The following is a 19,524-nucleotide window of genomic DNA, read 5'->3' as shown; positions in this document are numbered from 1 at the left end:
GTGTACACTTGATGGTTGTTCAAACCAGTTGGAACGATCTTTCATATGTTGGATATTTTGAGAGAAAAAAATGTTATTTAAACAGAATAATGAGCAACTTCATTAGAAAAAGCGCATTATCAAAAATTATTATCGACGTGATTGTAAAATGAGGATTCAGTCATTAAACAGCCCAGTTCCCTAACGCCGCTCCCCCCCACGGTTTTCTCAATGTCAAAGCAATTTTTTAATAATTTTTGGAGGTCCCTTGGTAACTCACATCTCGCTTATAGTGCGGTCTATGTTTTTGGACCCCGATGTGTGCGAGTTATTGAGGGAGAGGTGTATGAGCATATGTATATGTATGTATGTATGTATGTATGTATGTATGTATGTATGTATGTATGTATGTATGTATGCATGCATGCATGCATGCATGTATGTATGCATATGTGTGTATGTATGCATGTGTGCATGTATATATGCATATTTGTGTATGTATGTATGCATATGTATGTATGTATGCATATGTGTGTACATATGTTTGCAGATGTATGTATATACATATGTGTGTGTATGTATGTATGTATACATACATATGTCTGTGCATGTATGTATGCATATGTTGTTGTTGGGTTTAACGCCATTTTTCAGCACGCAATTGGCTATACATGGCGGCAAGTATTAATGGCGGAGGAAGAACCCGGGAAAACCCGGGAAAGAACCACCGACCCATGAGAAGCTACTGGCAAGCTTTCTGACATACCCACATTAGCCGAATCCGAGACTCGAACCCACGCAGACAGCGGTGAGATGGCAGTGATCCGTAACAGAGAACGCTTTAGACCACTCGGCCACTCGGGGCTCCATGTATGCATATATGTGTATGTATGCATATGTATATGTATGTCTGCTTAAGTATGTATGCATATGTATGTATTTATGAATGTTCGTATGTATGCATATGTGTGTATATAGCTATATATGTGTGTGTATATATGTATGTGTGTGTGTGTGTATATATATATATATATATATATACATGCATCGTTGTGTACCGTGTTTGCCAGTCTATAAGACAATACTTTTTGACCAGAAAATCTTAGCTTCGTCTTTTACTCCCAGTCGACTTATATATGGATTATGTCATCCAAATCGCTTTATCATATTTTTCGTAGGGAAAATAATTCTCCAAGAGTACAAAAGATAATGTGTAAAAATATTTTGTTTTGGGGAAGAGATAGTGTATGAACAAATATAGGTTCCCACATTTAGTATTTTAAACAATCACATGATTGTCAGTATTAAAAATTAACATAGAGCAGATGTAATTGCACTAAAGCAGCATGCACTTGTAATGTACGTTGTTTGTAATATACATTGTTTAAATTTAATTACATATATGTGTGTTAGAATTTACATGTTAGAAGATAAATAACCATGACATAGTCCATCACAATTTTCTTCTTGAACCTAATGATCAGATATTATGTATGCCACATTGAGAGAGACAGACAGACAGACATGTTTTCACCATTGCAAGTCTGTGTTACCTGATGACAGATTTTACTTGTGTACATTGCTTTGTAGTGATATTTACATGCTAATTAAATATGCTATGGCTGTATTCAGTCATTCCAAGATAACACCTGTTTGAGGTCAAGATTCTGCAGACCAGATCAGATTAGTGAGGCTACCAATAGGGAAATGAGACTACCCATGGGTATTATGAATACTGTAACATATAGTTAACGGAAATGACAGGTAGTTACTGTTATAAATTTCACAGCAATTGACATTATTTAAATTGCCTACGGAACTGACACCAATTTAAAGTACATCTAGCATTAGCCAAGATTAAAACAATTACTGCCTAAGTACAGGAAGAGTATATGCACTTTAAACAAAATCTTAATTGTTGGGAATGGAGATATCGTTATACTTGCAAAGAAAATTAGACAGCATGCAAAATGGTCATTCTTGGGATTTAACCTAATGGAGACTATATGGATATAACTATTGTAAATATTTAAACCCTGAAAGAGTATGGTATGTATTTTTATAGTTTACATTTACTGTTTCATTTATTAATGGTTTCTCTCTTCCACAAAAGCTTCAGCAACACAAGGGCAATAATGTTATTTTAAAAAACCAGAACAAAAACATCCATGAAGAGCTGAACTTTCTCACTCTCATGTATTGGACCATATTTTATTTTGATCATGAGGTGCAAAAAGAAAAATGTATTGGAATACATATGCATCCTTCTCTCTGTATCTCTTTTCCCCTCCACCCACACACCCCACCCCCAGAAAATGTATTTTAGCATTAATGATGCGATTTCCCTATTGCTGGTAATCTGAAATAGCATATATTGATATTTTTAATATTTATGAAACGAGAAGTTATTATCATCTAATTATACACATCATCGTGAGTTTTATCATATCTGTAACTCAAAAACTTTTCGGGTCAGCATCATTATAGGTAGCCTAAAGTACATAATACATTTAAAATACTTCTTGTGAAAGAAAAATTAGGTACTTTTAGTTACAGTTAATGATCCTGACTGGAAAGGTTACCGAGTTACCGGTAGGATAAAAATCGCGATGCTGTGTGGAACGAAGTGAAAAACACAATCAGAGGTGTTGATCTGGCCTCATCTTATATTCAGCATTGACTTATATAAGGATGAAGGATGGAAAGTTTGCCAAATTTGCTGATTCGATTTATACTCCACATTGACTTATAGGCTGTCAATACGGTATATAACTTCTATAATTAGACTTTCACTAAGGAGTCAGACACCAGTGAAACATGATAGACCATTTTTCGTAGCTTAGGATGCAACATGGAAGTATGGCATAAGGATTGACCTATCTAAGAGACCATCTCCCTAACTTGATCTCCAATTATTGAAAGATAGAACATTGTAAATTAAGGTTGGCAGTACCAGTTTTCAAAAGTTATCCTTTAGAGATTAGTGTTCATCAGAGCAGCATGTTGACAGTCACCCTTATTCAAAATGAAAATTAACTGCATAGTGAAATGCCTATCTGCTGGAAAGACTGCTTATTGGATTTTGGTGATTTTTTTATATGTGGTTGATCAAGCAATATGCATACTGCAGATGAGCATTTATTAAGTTGTTGTTATTGTTGTTCTTGGGTTAAACGCCATTTTCAGCACAAGATAGGCTATACATGGCGGCCAGTATAACTGGTGGAGGAAGAGCCCTGGAAAACCCAGGGAAGAACCACCGACCCACGAGAAGCTACTGGCATAAATATTAAGTTCAAAAATAAGCAGAAGAAAATGGGATCAAGTTTTTTTTTCTTACCCTCAAAAGATTTCCCCATATTTTGTCCCTTGTGCATTAGAGAGCAAGAGAAAGAGAGATGAAAAGAAATGCAGAGAGGATTTTGATGAAATTGATTACTTTGTTTAATTCATTTGGAATTTGGGATGATTAATATTTTTTTGTTGTTAATTTCTTTTGTCACTAATAACTAATAAGTGGAAATTCATCCCTGATTTAGAGAGCAAAGAAGCCATAACCTAGTGTTGAAACAATGTTTTACTATGCAATATAAATGCACCATGAGCAGATCAGAATTTGATATACTGGTACCAGCAGTATTGGTATATTAAATTTCTTTATATCAATACTATATATAATCAATAATTTACTGCGGCCAGTGTGGGTATGTGAGAAAGCTTGCCAGTAGCTTCTCGTGGGTCGGTGGTTCTTCCCAAGGTTCCCGGGTTCTTCCTCCACCATTAATACTGGCCGCCATGCATAGCCTTTCATGTGCTGAAAAATGGCATTAAACCCCACAACAACAACAACAATAATTTACTGAAGCATAATTAATAGAACTAAAATTATTGTTAAATAGTACTAGCTTCTTTGTCCCCTTCGTCAGAGACACTCGTGAGTTTTTAACTGTATTAAATTACATGATCTGAGATACTTAGTTGTTAGCTGTATAAACTTGTATTACCTTCTGGGTATTTTTTTCACAGGCTTTGCTGTCTAAATACCAGGAACTTCAAGAACAATATGCCCAGGAGGACTCGGTACCAAAACCAGAATACTGGTGAGACTCACTACAAGTATTTTTTTCTTTCCAGCAAAGCATGCATGACAAAACAATATAGCTTTTAAGATGTAGTTGTTGCTGGTTTCCTCCAGATTATTGTTTTTTATGTGGATTCTGTAACTATATATGAATTTTAGTGGGTTCATTCATCTCTGGGTGCTAATCAGGATTGACTTAAAGGTAGGGTTGATAATATGACATTATTGCGATGGTTTCTAATTTTTCCATTACTTAAAGTTTGCACATTCCTTGATGAAACGAAATGGACCTGTTCATTTTGAAAAGCACTACTTTCTCATACCAAAGTATGCCACAGTGATCTGCTTTGTTGTCATACCACAAAATTACCCCAGCTATTGATTTGTTGATGTCTGTACACACATTCTTCTCTCTAGCTGATACCAAGTCTTTGTTATACTTGCACTGAGCTAACTTTCTTCAAGACTCCAAGAGAGATAGAAATATGGAGGGACATAAAGTGAAATCAGATGAAATACTTTGGCCATTGGAGGGGACTCTTATTCATCTAATATGTGTGTGTGTGTTTTCAAAATGATTGAGCCAGGAATCAAAGGATATCCATTGTAGTTTTGAAAGAGATCCCAGGGCCATTTGCTGGAGGCATACATTTGTGGTCCTTGCTTTATAACACACTTTTGGTACCATGCATGCATTTAATGGGCATGGTCCAATCAAATCAGGTTTGCAACTGAGATTGGTCCAAGGGCCAATCCTTACTGCAGTGATTTAGTCCTGGGCCATATTCACTGAGCGGGATAAAACAGGTGAGCACATTTAGTGAGTGGGATGAAACAGGTGAGCACATTTAGTGAGTGGGATGAAACAGCTGAGCACATTTATAGAGTAGGATGAAACAGGTGAACACAATGAGTGAGTAGGATGAAACAGGCAAACACATTTAGTGAGTAGGATGAAACAGGTGAGCACATTTAGTGAGTGGGATGAAACATGTTAACACATTTAGTGAGTAGGATGAAACATGAACACATTTATTGGATGGGATGAAACAGGTAAACACATTTTGTGAGTGGGATCAAACAGGTGAACCCATTTAGTGAGTGGGAAGAAACAGGTTAACACATTTAGTGAGTGGAATGAAACAGGTGAACACATTTAGTGAGTGGGATGAAACAGGTGAGCATATTTTGTGATTGGGATGAAACAGGTAAATACATTTAGTGAGTAGGATTAAACAGGTGAGCACATTTAGTGAGTTAGATGAAACAGGTGAACACATTTAGTGAGTTAGATGAAACAGATGAACACATTTAGTGAGTTAGATGAAACAGATGAACTTGGAATGTGAAAGGTATGTAAAAAGATCTAAATATGTTCTTGTAAGTTTTTGTCTCTTTGAACCTGTCAATAAATTGAATGCCCATCAATCAACAAAACCAACATTCTGTAAAATGATCATCAGCTGCATATACAGCATTTCAGACACCTGTAGCTATATCTGTGTAGCATAATATAATTCAATATCCATGACATAAATAGGTCAGAGAAGGAGAATTTAAGCTACAGATCACACTTAGGATATTCTCTGACTGGTATCAAAGCTAACTTGGATTAAATTTAAGGATGTGGGTCTCTAATATCCTACAGTTTTTAGTGGATTAATTATTTTAAAGATGATCTAAATCCATGGATGATGAATTGAAATTATGGTTCCAGTGTCACATCAGGATTTATTCTCAGAAAATTTCAAAAATAGTTATTATATGACTAAATGTAGTTAATCTCCCCTCTGCCTGCCAGGACTGGAACATCCATCAGTTACTTGCCAGTCCAAGGTTACCATGGGTGCAATTTAACCAGGTTATCAGTATCATGAACATTGGATCAAAGTGCTCGATGCAGTCCCCATTCCAATCATGGACCAAGACCCCATTCCATTCATGGACCAAAAGCCCCATATCAGTCATTGATAAAAGCCCCATTCCAATCATGGACCAAAGCCCCATTCCAATCATGGACCAAAGCTGCATTTCAGTCATTGATAAAAGCCTCATTCCAATCATGGACCAAGACCCCATTCCAATCATTTACAGTGTAGTGTTGTTGAGTGATGCTATATGATGGAGTGCTGGAAAAATGTAAATGGTCTTTGATTTTGCACTGTTTACAGCCAACTACTGGCAATGCAACATGGCATGAAGCAAGTGTAGAAACTAAGTATATTTCAAATTCCATGATAACTATTTGCACTGTTGATGAAAATAATAGCGCCCTACCACACGACCTTGTACTAAATTACCACATTATTGCACTCTACATCACTACCCTGTATCTGCATTACCAAATCATAATACTCAATGACACTATTTTGTACCTGAATTACACCATTATAGCAAATTATTAGACTCTACCACACTACCTTATACCTGAATTACTACATCAGAGCATTCTACCACACTACTTTGTGCCTGAATTAACACATCATTTCACTCTACCACTGTGTGACACTACTATGTACAACACAACTTTGTACCTGAATTAACACATCATTTCACTCTACCACTGTGTGACACTACTTTGTACAACACAACTTTGTACCTGAATTAACACATAATTTCACTCTACCACTGTGTGACACTACTTTGTACCACACAACTTTGTACCTGAATTAACACTTTAAGACACTACTTTGTTCCTGAATTATCACATCATAACATTCTACCAATGTGACACTTCTTTGTACCTGAATTACCACGTCATAACACTCCACCACACTACTTTGTACCACACTAGTATGTACCTGAATTACCACATCATTGCACTCTACCACACTACTTTGTACCTAAATTGCCACATCATAACACTCTACCACACTGCTTTGTACCTGAATTACCACATCATAACACTCTACCACACTAATTTGTACCTGAAATGTTATAACACTCTACCTCACTATTTTGTACCTTGATTATCACATCATTGCCCTCAACCACGCTAGTTTGTACCGAAATTAGCACATGATAACATTCTACCCCACTACTTCGTACCTGAATTACCCCATCATAACATTCTACCACACTACTTTGTACCTGAACTACCATGTCATTGCATACTACCATACTACATTGTACCCCACTACTTTGTACCTGAATTACCACATAACACTCTACCCCACTACTTTGTACCAGGATTACCACATCATAACACTTTATCACATCATAACACTCTACCCCACTACTTTGTACCAGGATTACCACAACATAACACTTTATCACATCATAACACTCTACCACACTACTTTGTACCCCACTACTTTGTACCTGAATTACCACATCATAACACTCTACCACACTATTTTGTACCAGGATTACCACATCATAACACTCTACCCCCCACTTTGTACCAGGATTACCACATCATAACACTCTACCACACTACTTTGTACCCCACTACTTTGTACCTGAATTACCACATCATAACACTCTACCCCACTACTTTGTACCAGGATTACCACATCATAACACTCTACCACACTACTTTGTACCAGGATTACCACCTCATAACACTCTACCCCATTACTTTGTACCAGGATTACCACATCATAACACTCTACCACACTACTTTGTACCCCACTATTTTGTACCTGAATTACCACATCATAACCCTCTACCACACTACTTTGTACCAGGATTACCACATCATAACACTTTACCCCATTACTTTGTACCAGGATTACCACATCATAACACTCTACCACACTACTTTGTACCAGGATTACCACATCATAACACTCTACCACACTACTTTTTACTCCACTATTTTGTACCTGAATTACCACATAATTACCCTCAACCACACTACTTTGTACCCAAATTACCACATCATAACACTCTACCCCATTACTTTGTACTTGAATTACTACATCTTTGCCCTCAACCACACTACATTGTACCCAAATTACCACATCATAGCACTCTACCACATCATAACATTCTACCCGACTATTTTGTACCAGGATTACCACATCATTGCACTCAACCACACTACTTTGTACCCAAATTACCACATCATAGCACTCTACCCCACTACTTTGTACCTGAATTACCACATCATAACACTCTACCACATCATAACACTCTACCCCACTACTTTGTACCTGAATTACAACATCATAACACTCTACCCCACTACTTTGTACCTGAATTACCACATAACACTCTACCACATCATAACACTCTATCACATTACTTTGTACCTGAATTACCACATCATAACACTCTACCCCATTACTTTGTACCTGAATTACCACATCATAACACTACCACATCATAACACTCTACCACATTACTTTGTACCTGAATTACCACATCATAACACTCTATCCCACTACTTTGTACCTGAATTACCACATTAAAACACACTACCACACTACTTCGTACCTGACTTACCACATCATGATCCTAACAGCTGCCTCACTAGCTGCTCAGCATTAAGAGGTTAGTGTTAGGACTGGTCGGCCTGATGTCAGGATAATGTGACAGGGTGGGATATCATGCTACATGTCTGTGGCATGATGCCCTAGTGCTAGACATCACTGTAAGCTGCGACACTGCAGACATCATAGGGATATGACTGAAAAATTGTTAAAGCTGCATTAAAAATGTATATCACACACATACACCACATCATAACACTCTACCACACTACTTTTTACCCAAATTACCACATCATAACACTCTGCCACACTATTTGTACCTGAATTAAAACATCATAGCAAACTTACGAGCAATACATCATGTTGCATGCATTTTATGCATGTTGCTGCATTTCAGCACAACACAGTCATGTCTCTCTCACTTCCTGCATCCTTTGTTTTCTTTATATTTTCAGGGGAGGCTATTTAGTAAAGCCATTTGCTTATGAATTCTGGCAAGGACAGACCAACAGGCTTCATGATCGACTGCGCTTCCGAAAATTAACAGATGGAGAAATGCTTGATGAAGCATTGATGCACAGAGGAGAAGATGGTTGGATTATTGAAAGGCTTTGTCCTTAACATCTGTAGTTGAATTGTGTTACAAGATTGTACATCTGTAGTTGAAATGTGTTACAAGATTGTACATCTGTAGTTGAAATGTGTTAATAGAGTATACATCTGTAGTTGAAATGTGTTAAAAGATTGTACATCTGTAGTTCAAATAAGTCACAAGATTGTACACCTGTAGTTGAATTGTGTTACAAGATTGTACATGTGTTAATAGAGTATACATCTCTAGTTGTAATGTGCATTTAAGGATTATACATCTGTAGTTGAAATGTGTTCAAAGTGTGTACATCTGTAGTTGAAATGTGTTCAAAAATTATATATTTGAGAAATGTAAAAACACATTGTTTAAATTTAGCAAAACATGTACACATATATTTAACTTTTTTACAGTCTGCTTTAGAGTTTACGTTCAGTGGCTCATTTGACTTGCACATATCTAAAATTGAAGAGAAGTTATGAATAAGTAGATTTCGGCATCTAAATCAAAGAAACTTTTGACTTGTCTAAAATATTACAATATGGCTCAGTTCACTACCACAGCTATAAATCAAATACCTCTCAGAGTTCAGTGCTGTGTTACAAAATGGCAACCACCACTACCCCAGTTCTTGATCAAACGCCCCTCTGACTTGGATGCAGTATTACGATAGCCACATGTGTTGATGGTCATCAGTTACATGAGAGATTTGCTAAATTTTGCAATCTGACCAGGATTTTACAGTTTTATTATTAGCTACTCTGGCTTAGTTTGAGAGAATCCAGCTTTTAAAAACTTGTATTTACTGTTAGTCTGGCTTAGTTTGAGATAGGACAAGTTCAAATTTTCCAGCCTTATTTTTTTTTATATTCACCATTCATCATCTATTGAATATTTATAAGAATAGGAAAAAGATGATAAATCGGTTTATTCCTTTGAAATTGAAAATTGAACTGATGACAGATTTCAGACATGCACCAAATTGAAAATTGAACTGATGACAGATTTCAAATACTGTAATATCATTTATTTTTGTTGGGTTCAGTTTTTGTGGTTTTGTTATAAAAAAGGCACTTTTATGGGTACTTATATTCATGGTTTTGCCTGTCGAAATTTGCATATTAGTAGGTATTTAATTTCATGGTTTAACCTCTACAAATACTCAAAATAAAGAATACAAAAGAATAAAGCTATGCTGATGCAAACAGCGGTCACTTTAATGTTTAAGACAACACTACCACCTGTATGAGCACAAATCAAAGACCTGGCAAAAAGTTAAATACTTACACTGTGTTTTCAACCAAGTGAATAACATCAGTTGAAGACAACACAGCCAACAACACTAAAACATTTCCATCTCTATGAGCACAAATAAAACATCTGTCTAGATTAATCACTTTTGCCATGTTTTAGTTTGAATGCTCAATATCAGATGAAGCAGATTGGTTATTAAAGTACATATGAATGATCTTTTATTCAAACCACGGTCCATCAAGTTGCACCATTAGTACTTTCTGATGATCATGGTGTTAACACAGTGGCTTAGGAGTGGTAGAATTGAACTTAGACCCCCCTGCTGAATGGATAATTGCAGCTTACACAACAGTGAGTGAAATATTAGACCAAAGTATTGGTGGTTTTGAGAAATCTGTTTAATTCAACAATTTGGGGATTATTTACCTGAGAAGCATTTGTGAGTACCATGAGACTTGATATGATGTTGATACAGTGGCTTTGTCCAAAAATCTTTGAAGTGTGAACTTTAATATTCTGCTGTGATTAGTGTATATACACAGTGTTTCATTAATAATAGTGTTTCAAGAAATAGTAAATAGTATTTTACAGGATTGTTGTTCTTTTGGATTAAAAATGCATGGATAATATTAAATGTGCTTTCAGAAGGATTTAAGTGTTTCAACAAGTTACAGTTGTACTCAGATGAAGGATTGATTTGAATAAGTATTGAATGTCATTTTCATGTTATTTTGTATTATTTATTCTTTTGTTTTCAGTACAGTAGCCCCCCTCTTGAATGGCCCCCTGACCAGCGGCCATCTGCTCCTTGCTGCCAGAATCCATTGGCACCAACGAGTTTGTGTTCAAAAGTACCCCTCGCAAAAGGCCACCTGGCTAACATGACAGTGGCCAGCATATTAGTGCAATAATATAAAATGTACCCCTCACAAGTGGCAGCATTTTATTTTAATATGTATCCAGAACCAGTATTTGATTCATGACATGTGTTAAGTAATCTGATTTATGTTTCCCGATGTCAGGTTCTCGTTATTGAAAGAAGTGTTGACTATGTACATGTACCACTAAGGTTAATATTATATCATTTACACCTCACGAGAAGCCACATTTATTCCATAAAGCTGAGAAAGACTCAAATTTTAATCGATAAAAAAGGGTAAGTACATGTTATCCAATTAGCTTTACTGCTGTGTTATCATAAGATGTCTGGTTTAGTCACTCTGATAATTGTTAAGATTACAATTATTGAGCAGTAGTAACAGCTGAGAAGTGGCAGTATCAATGTACAATACAAGTCAGCGGGAAAACGGTTTGATAGCCTTTATGGCTTCCTTTAGTAAGATGTTGAGTTTGTCCACTTTGATAATTAGTGGCTATTACTATTGTCAAAATTACAAATCCTAACAGCCGTGAGGTAAAATCTGCGTGTTGTTAATGGTACATATTGAAGCTGTTTTTTCTTCTCTCACTTAGTGTAAAAAAATGTATATAAACAATAGGGTACCAGACTGCGACTAACAAATCACGTGACAAGATCACTTCCTTTAATAAACACACATCAGTTGGTTTAGTTGCATAAAAAAATTGTTTTATCAGTATTGTAGTTGGCCAGATGAATAATATACTGCAGAAAGATCAACATGTCATCGAGGAAAATAAAAATTCTCAGTTTAGAAGAGAGAGTGAAATTAATTCAACTGATCAAGGGGGGGAGGGTTTGATGATCCTTGCAGAAAACTAATGTCGGAAAGACTTGGATAACAATATCTTGACAGATAAGGAAGCAATTCTGCAGAAGTGGGAAGGTGAAATGGCCGGAGAATGGAAGATAGTTTGAGCCAGGAAATGTTTGTGTCCTGATTTGAATGACAAGAAAAAGCAACAGTTTTGTCAGTTGGATTGGGATATGATGACTTAACCGCAAGTAATGGATGGTTGCACAGATTTCAAGTGTGACACAATATTAAGTGTTCTGTCCTTAGTGGAGAATCAGCTGATGTTAATAATGAAGTTGTCAAAGATTGGAACAAAAGACTAAATGATATATGCATGGGATATGACAGCAAAGATATTTTTAATTGTGACGAGACTAGTTTGGTTTTTAGACTGTTACCAAGAAAGTGACAGATGATGTGATTTGTAACATAATTATAAAGACAGTTTTAAAACTGTATCAATGGTTATTCATAACATTCTTTTGAAAATGATGACACAGTTTGTTTTACATTTATTTCACAACATGCATGTGATTTTTTAATGAAAATATGAAATGTTTTAGAATTAAATGTACTTGTGACTTTCTTCATATGTATTTACTATTTGCATTTGTCATCCCCCTCTAGAAAGGCCACCCTCATTATAAGGCCACTTTCCTGCTGCCTTATAAGAGGGGGACTACTGTATTACTATTGTTTGAATACCGGTACCTTATGCTTTTTCTTCCATTTTATCTCTATCCTTACTTACATCACATATCAAATTAAGGAAATGAGTCTAAAATAACAGCTATCAGATACCTTTTCGAATGTGTGCATTGAAACAATATAAAATTATTTATAATTCTTGTTTCAAAAGGTTAAAATAAAAAATAAAACAAACATGTAAAAGCTAATATTTAATTACCATATTACAGTATTGGCCTTCATTTATCAAATAATAGTATCTGTGTCAATCTCTAGGAATGAAACACTGTAAGAAAATGGGGGAAGGGGTCATCATCCTACATGACTCATTTTTCGTTGGGGATTTAAATTCGTGGTTCGGGGCAACAACGAAAACCACGAAAATTGGTCCCCTATGAAAATTGGTGATACTACTACTTAATATTGTGCCGTACAGTGTTAAACTTTTGTTTAGCCAAACCAGAGCTGACATCTGCTGTGAGCCCTTTGGAAGATAATCCATAATATGGCTTCCATCATACATAATTATACAGTATTTCTATTAATAAATGATACTCCGGAATGGAAAATAGTACTCAACTCTGTAAGAAATTTAAAGCTTTTTGATTGGTTTGGATATTTCCTTATAAGATTTATTTGAAGTCTAGTAGGTTTTATGATGCAGGGTGGGGTGAGGGGCAAGCCATATTATCAGGAAACTGAGCATAAAAACTGAATTCCAAATCAATGGTCCAGAATTCAAAGCTATAATTAGTATCTTTTTGTTGCACTGATATTTTACCAAATATGTAGAATTATAGCAAGACATAATCTTGTGAAGTTAATGATTCAAAAACATTGTTCCAAGTAAAGTTATTCAAGGTCAGTTTGAATTTACTTGGTTGATATGGGATTCTTTTTTGCAGAGTCTTTAAATTTATCGTATTTACTATTGGTACACAATTTTGTCATGTAGAAATCATGCTATTTATATTGGTACACAGTTTTATCTTGCATAAATCATGCTGTTTACTACTGTTACACAGTTTTATACTGTAGAAATCGTGCTATTTACTATTAGTACATAGTTTTATCTTGTAGAAATGATATTTACTATTGGTACACAGTTTTGTAGAAATCGTGTTTTTTACTATTGGTACACAGTTTTATCTTGTAGCAATCATGCTATTTACTATTGATACATGATTGTATTTTGTAGCAGTTATGCTATTTACCATTTGTACAGTTTTATCTTGTAGCAGTCATGCTATTTACTATTGATACGCAGTTTTATCTTGTAGAAATCATGCTATTTACTATTGATACATGGTTTTATCTTGTAGCAATCATGCTATTTACTATTGGTACACAGTTTTATCTTGTAGCAATCATGCTATTTACTATTGGTACAGTTTTATCTTGTAGCAATCATGCTAGTTACTAAAGGTACACAGTTTTATCTTGTAGCAATCATGCTATTTACTATTGGTACAGTTTTATCTTGTAACAATCATGCTAGTTACTAAAGGTACACAGTTTATCTTGTAGCAATCATGCTATTCACTATTGACACATGGTTTTATCTTGTAGTGATCATGCTATTTACTATTGGTACTAAGTTTTATATTGTAGCAATCATGCTATTTACTACTGGTACATGGTTGTATCTTGTAGCAATCACGCTATTTACCATTGGTACAGTTTTATCGTGTAGCAATCATGCTATTTACTATTGGTATAGCAATCATTCTATTTATTATTGGGATTAGCAATCATGTTATTTCCTATTGGTACACAATTTTCTTGAAGCAATCGTGATCTTTGCTATTGGTATAGCAATCATGCTATTTACTATTGGTACACAGTTTTATCTTGTAGCATTCATGCTTTTTACTATTGACACATGGTTTCATCTTATAGTGATCATGCTATTTACTATTGGTACTAAGTTTTATATTGTAGCAATCATGCTATTTACTATTGGTACATGGTTGTATCTTGTAGCAAGCATGCTATTTACTATTGGTATAGCAATCATGTTATTTACTATTGGTACACAATTTTCTTGTAGCAATCATGATCTTTGCTATTGGTATAGCAATCATGCTATTTACTATTGGTACACAGTTTTATCTTGTAGCAATCATGCTATTTACTATTGGTACACAGTTTTATCTTGCAGAAATCATGTAATTTACTATTGGTAAACCATGCAAGAAAGTGTTCACCTTATGTGAACTGTACAGATAGTTGATATATGGTATGGTAGTTTACATTACTCCTGTTGAGTGAAACCTGATTTAATCAAGCCTGTCACTAATCTTTAGCTTTATGTCCAGTTCAGATAATTAGTTTTGTGATATGTAAATTATACACAGTTTGATCTTGACTAAGAATGCCAAGACCTAGGATCTGCTTTTCTGTCTTGCCAAAGAATGTCAAGAACTAGGTACTGTTTTTCAGTCTTACCTAAGAATGTCAAGAACTAGGTTCTGTTTTTCTGTCTTGCCAAAGAATGTCAAGAACTAGGTACTGTTTTTTTGTCTTGCCAAAGAATGTCAAGAATTAGGTACTGTTTTTCTATCATTCCTAAGAATGTCAAGAACTAGGTTCTGTTTTTCTGTCTTGCCAAAGAATGTCAAGAACTAGGTACTGTTTTTCTGTCTTGCCAAAGAATGTCAAGAACTAGGTACTGTTTTTCTATCTTTCCTAAGAAGGTCAATGACCAGGTATTGTTTTTCTATCTTTCCTAAGAAGGTCAGGAACTGGGTACTGTTTTTTATGTTTCCTAAGAATGTCAGGAACTAGGTACTGTTTTTCTTTTTTTCTAAGAATGTTAGAAACTAGGTACAGTGTGACCCCGCTTTAGTGCGCTCCGCTATAACACGAATTTAGATATAACACGGTCATGGTGTGGCTCCTGAAATTTCATATACATGTATTTTTCTTGTACACAAAAAAAATCTTTGGGGAAGAGATCATGTATGAATAATACAAGATGATCATGGAGTAGATTCTGAAATTTTATATGCATTTATCGCGTACATGAAAAAGTAGTTTTTTCTTCTTAAAAGTACCAAAAAATGCATAAAAAGTTTATTCTGGCATTGCATAGGTCTTCTCCAATGTCACAGACTTGGATTGTTTTTCCTTATTGGCTGCAAAACATACCATGTGGTAATTTTTTATTTATTGGCGACGTTGTTGGCTGTTTAAACTTTTACATACAACCACTGGTTTGGAGTGCAGAAATTCAGAGGCCCCATGAAAGGAAGCCGCAAACTAAATATAAAATGTGCTGAAATTTATTTATTGTTACGTAAACAAATTCTTTGTCCATATTGACAAACCATCTAAACAGTGCATTGTTATATTAAATTCTGCTTATCTTGACATCTAGCATAAGTACTATATGTTGTGAAGTATCCACTTTTTTTGTTGTTGACATTTCTGGTAATGGAGATCAACCAGATGAGGTATTATCTTGTAATCTATCTTTTGTCGGATTTTCAGCAGCTCGCTAGTAATTAATATATTTACAAAGACTGACATTTGTATATGGGTGTTAAGTAAAATTCCTCTTCTTTTCACTCAGAATTAAATCCTTCAGAACACTCACATTTTATGTAATAATCTTTCATCAAACCAGAACACCTGCGTCTCTATCGTCCTTTGACCCTTTGTTAATTTTCAAACACATGCATGGAAGGCAGCATCATGCTGCGACCACAAATGTAAAAAAATATTAAAAAATAAAAAACAAAAACTACATGTTACTTGTTGGTTTATTCAATAGGCATTGATGGACAGTAACTGCGATAGTCCAAAATGATGGCCAATTCCTTTTTAAAAATGTACCCAGATAAAAAGTTTGCTGAAATTTCAAAGGAAACAGATTGCCTTTAAAGCACTGATTGTTATCAACATGTACTCAGCAAATGGAAAAAAAATCAGTCTCAGTCATGCAATACAATTATTTGATGTTGCTGCCATAATAAGAATTGGGCATTTGGTTGGTTCTCCAAAGCTGTCCTTTAGTGGTGACTTCAATAACGCATGCACCCTTCATCACAGAAAGCCAACTACAATCTGTCAATAAAAACAAAGAACTTTTCATCAAAGGAAGTCAGTACCAAACTTAAATAAAAGTGATCAAATCTGATGGATTTTGCATTTTCTAACATGACTGGAACACGTTAACTGTGCCGTGAAAGTTTCCTTTTTGTAGGGAAAAAGTTTATGCTTACAAATGCTACCAACGGCAGCTTAAAACGCAAACTTTTTCTGACTTGGAACATACTGAAAAGTAAATGTGCTTCGTCATTCATTACTTGATTGTACTATGTTTTTCCACTGAATTCAGACCAGTATGACCTGCAACATAATTATTGAATATTTTAAAGCTGTATGTGTGCATATTTTTTTATGGAATCACTTGTATGTGGATTCAGTGTATATCATGAGGTTCGTGGATGAGTACACGGTGTTGATACTATTCATGTTATGCATTAGACATGTATATATAAACAGTATTCACATATATGTACCAATTCGTGGTTCTCTAAATAAAGTAAACTATTATATATGTCTTCTCTGTTTTCACTATAGGTGTATTTCTCATTTAATATGCATCAATTTAAGATGGTAACTGTGCCGATGAAGCATGTATTTTAATAGCTGCGTTTATGACCTACACACACACACACACACACACACACACACACACACACATACACATAATTTTTTTGGGGTACATGCATCATTTTCTTAAGCTAACTGACCTGGTTGCTTATAACATGGTTTAGTCGATAACACGGTCAGGTTCTAAGGCTCGCAACTACCGTGCTATAGCATGGTCACACTGTACTGTTTTTCTGTTTTTCGTAAGAATGTCAGGAACTAGGTACTGTTTTTCTGTTTTTCCTAAGAATGTCAGGAACTAGGTACTGTTTTTCTGCCTTTCCTAAGAATGTCAGGAACTAGGTAGTGTTTTTCTGCCTTTCCTAAGAATGTCAGGAACTAGGTACTGTTTTTGTTTTCTTTCCTAAGAATGTCAGGAACTAGGTACTGTTTTTGTTTTCTTTCCTAAGAATGTCAGGAACTAGGTACTGTTTTTCTGTCTTGCCAAAGAATGTCATGAACTAGGTACTGTTTTTGTTTTCTTTGCTAAGAATGTCAGGAACTAAGTACTGTTTTTCTGTCTTGCCTAAGAATGTTGACACCCAAATCCTGCTTTTCTGTCTTAACTAAGAATGACAAGAACTAGGTACTGCCTTTCAAGTGTCATTATTGGTGTTATTAGTAACAGTTTTTTGATTTTATGTTCAAGGTTTTAAAGTCATGTAATGTCTACCTCAATGCTGTCTTCAACAGGAACTGTGATACGTTACTATTTGATGTCTAATATTTGAAGAGTCATGTGGTAAGACTTCTTTTCTGTTAACATTACTGGCTGTATAATATTTGATGCAGAGATACAGGGAAGACAAAAATCTCGTCATGGCCATATTCAAAAACAATTTTCCAGCTCCTCCAGAATCTTGTAATGCATGTATTCAAGGAAATTGTCCAACATGTATTGAATCTTGTCATGCACAAAATATTCTCAGAAATTGTCCAGCTTTTCCTGAATCCTGTTTTGTCTGTATTGATGGAAATATTTAACTTCTCCAGAATTCTGTCATTCCTGTATTCATAGAAATAGTCGAACTTCTCCTGAATCTCATCAAGAATTTATTCACAAATTTTCCAACTGAATCTAGTCATGCATATACTCATGTCAGATGTTCAACTTCTCCAGAATTTTGTCATGCATACTCATGTCAGATGTCCAACTTCTCCAGACTTTTGTCATGCATATACTCGTGTCAAATGTCCAGCCTCTCCAGACTTTTGTCATGCACATACTCATGTCAAATGTCCAACTTCTTCAGACTTTTGTCATGCATATACTCATGTCAAATGTCCAGCCTCTCCAGACTTTTGTCATGCGCATACTCATGTCAAATGTCCAACTTCTTCAGACTTTTGTCATGCACATATTCATGTCAAATGTCCAACTTCTCCAGAATTGTGGCATGCACATATTCATGGAAATTGTCCAACTTGTCCCGTAAGTCCACAGCTAGTTTCTGTGCCATAGTATTGCATTGTATTATGGAAAGTTCATTTCTTGATCTGAACCAAAAGTATGACTTATTCTGAGTGCTACTTCATCTTTGTTGGATCAGTTATATCAAGGAGAGAAGGTGTACTCATGTGAATGCCTCAAATTAGATACTGGTAACTCAAATATCAATGGACCAATGGCTAAAATGTGATCAGGAAGAATGTAGTATAGAAAAATAGTATTAAAGCAATCAATTATTGGTTTCTTTTTAGGGACAAATGATATGGTTTGCATAAGTATAGTACACTACTTGTCAAAGAAATCGGAAGATACAAGCAAATACAAATGCGTACAAAATAGCAATGAAAATTATGATATAAATGCAGCCATGTTTGCCAGTATTACAGTTTATTGGCATGGTAAGTGAAAACGAATTGGTACATATATGTGACTTGTTGTCGATTTTGCCATTTGTATCTCATAATCATGGTACTACAGGCACTTAAAGCAATTTCAGTGACATAATCAATATGCAAGTCTGTTCAGTGTATGAGATGAAGCCCAAAGTTCCTGGTCAAAAAGTATTGACTTGTACCCTAACAACTATGGTAATATTGCTTATGGAGTCACAAAATTTGATATGTAATTGTGCCATAAGGAAAACTAGTAAGTGAAAACTAGATCACTGTGACCTA

At 35.2% G+C, this 19,524-nt stretch overlaps 1 protein-coding gene across 1 annotated transcript in view; it reads left to right on the top strand.

Annotated features, from left to right (window-relative positions):
- The window catches only part of LOC149776673 (pyridoxine-5'-phosphate oxidase-like), a 58,535-nt gene extending 41,230 nt beyond the window's left edge, over positions 1-17,305 (top strand). Inside the window, exons 6-7 of the mRNA XM_089941206.1 lie at positions 4,006-4,079; positions 8,952-17,305. Of these exons, the coding sequence (XP_089797332.1) occupies positions 4,006-4,079; positions 8,952-9,117 (240 nt within the window). The 3' untranslated portion in view covers positions 9,118-17,305. The remainder of the gene's footprint in view (positions 1-4,005; positions 4,080-8,951) is intronic.
- The last annotated feature ends 2,219 nt before the right edge of the window (positions 17,306-19,524 follow it).

The sequence above is a fragment of the Sinohyriopsis cumingii genome, chromosome 18 (assembly GCF_028554795.1).
Source record: "Sinohyriopsis cumingii isolate HCF-2022 chromosome 18, ASM2855479v2, whole genome shotgun sequence".
NCBI classification, from domain to species: domain Eukaryota; kingdom Metazoa; phylum Mollusca; class Bivalvia; order Unionida; family Unionidae; genus Sinohyriopsis; species Sinohyriopsis cumingii.
Note: the sequence above shows the minus strand (reverse complement) of the source record. Positions and strands in the feature narration are given on the sequence as shown.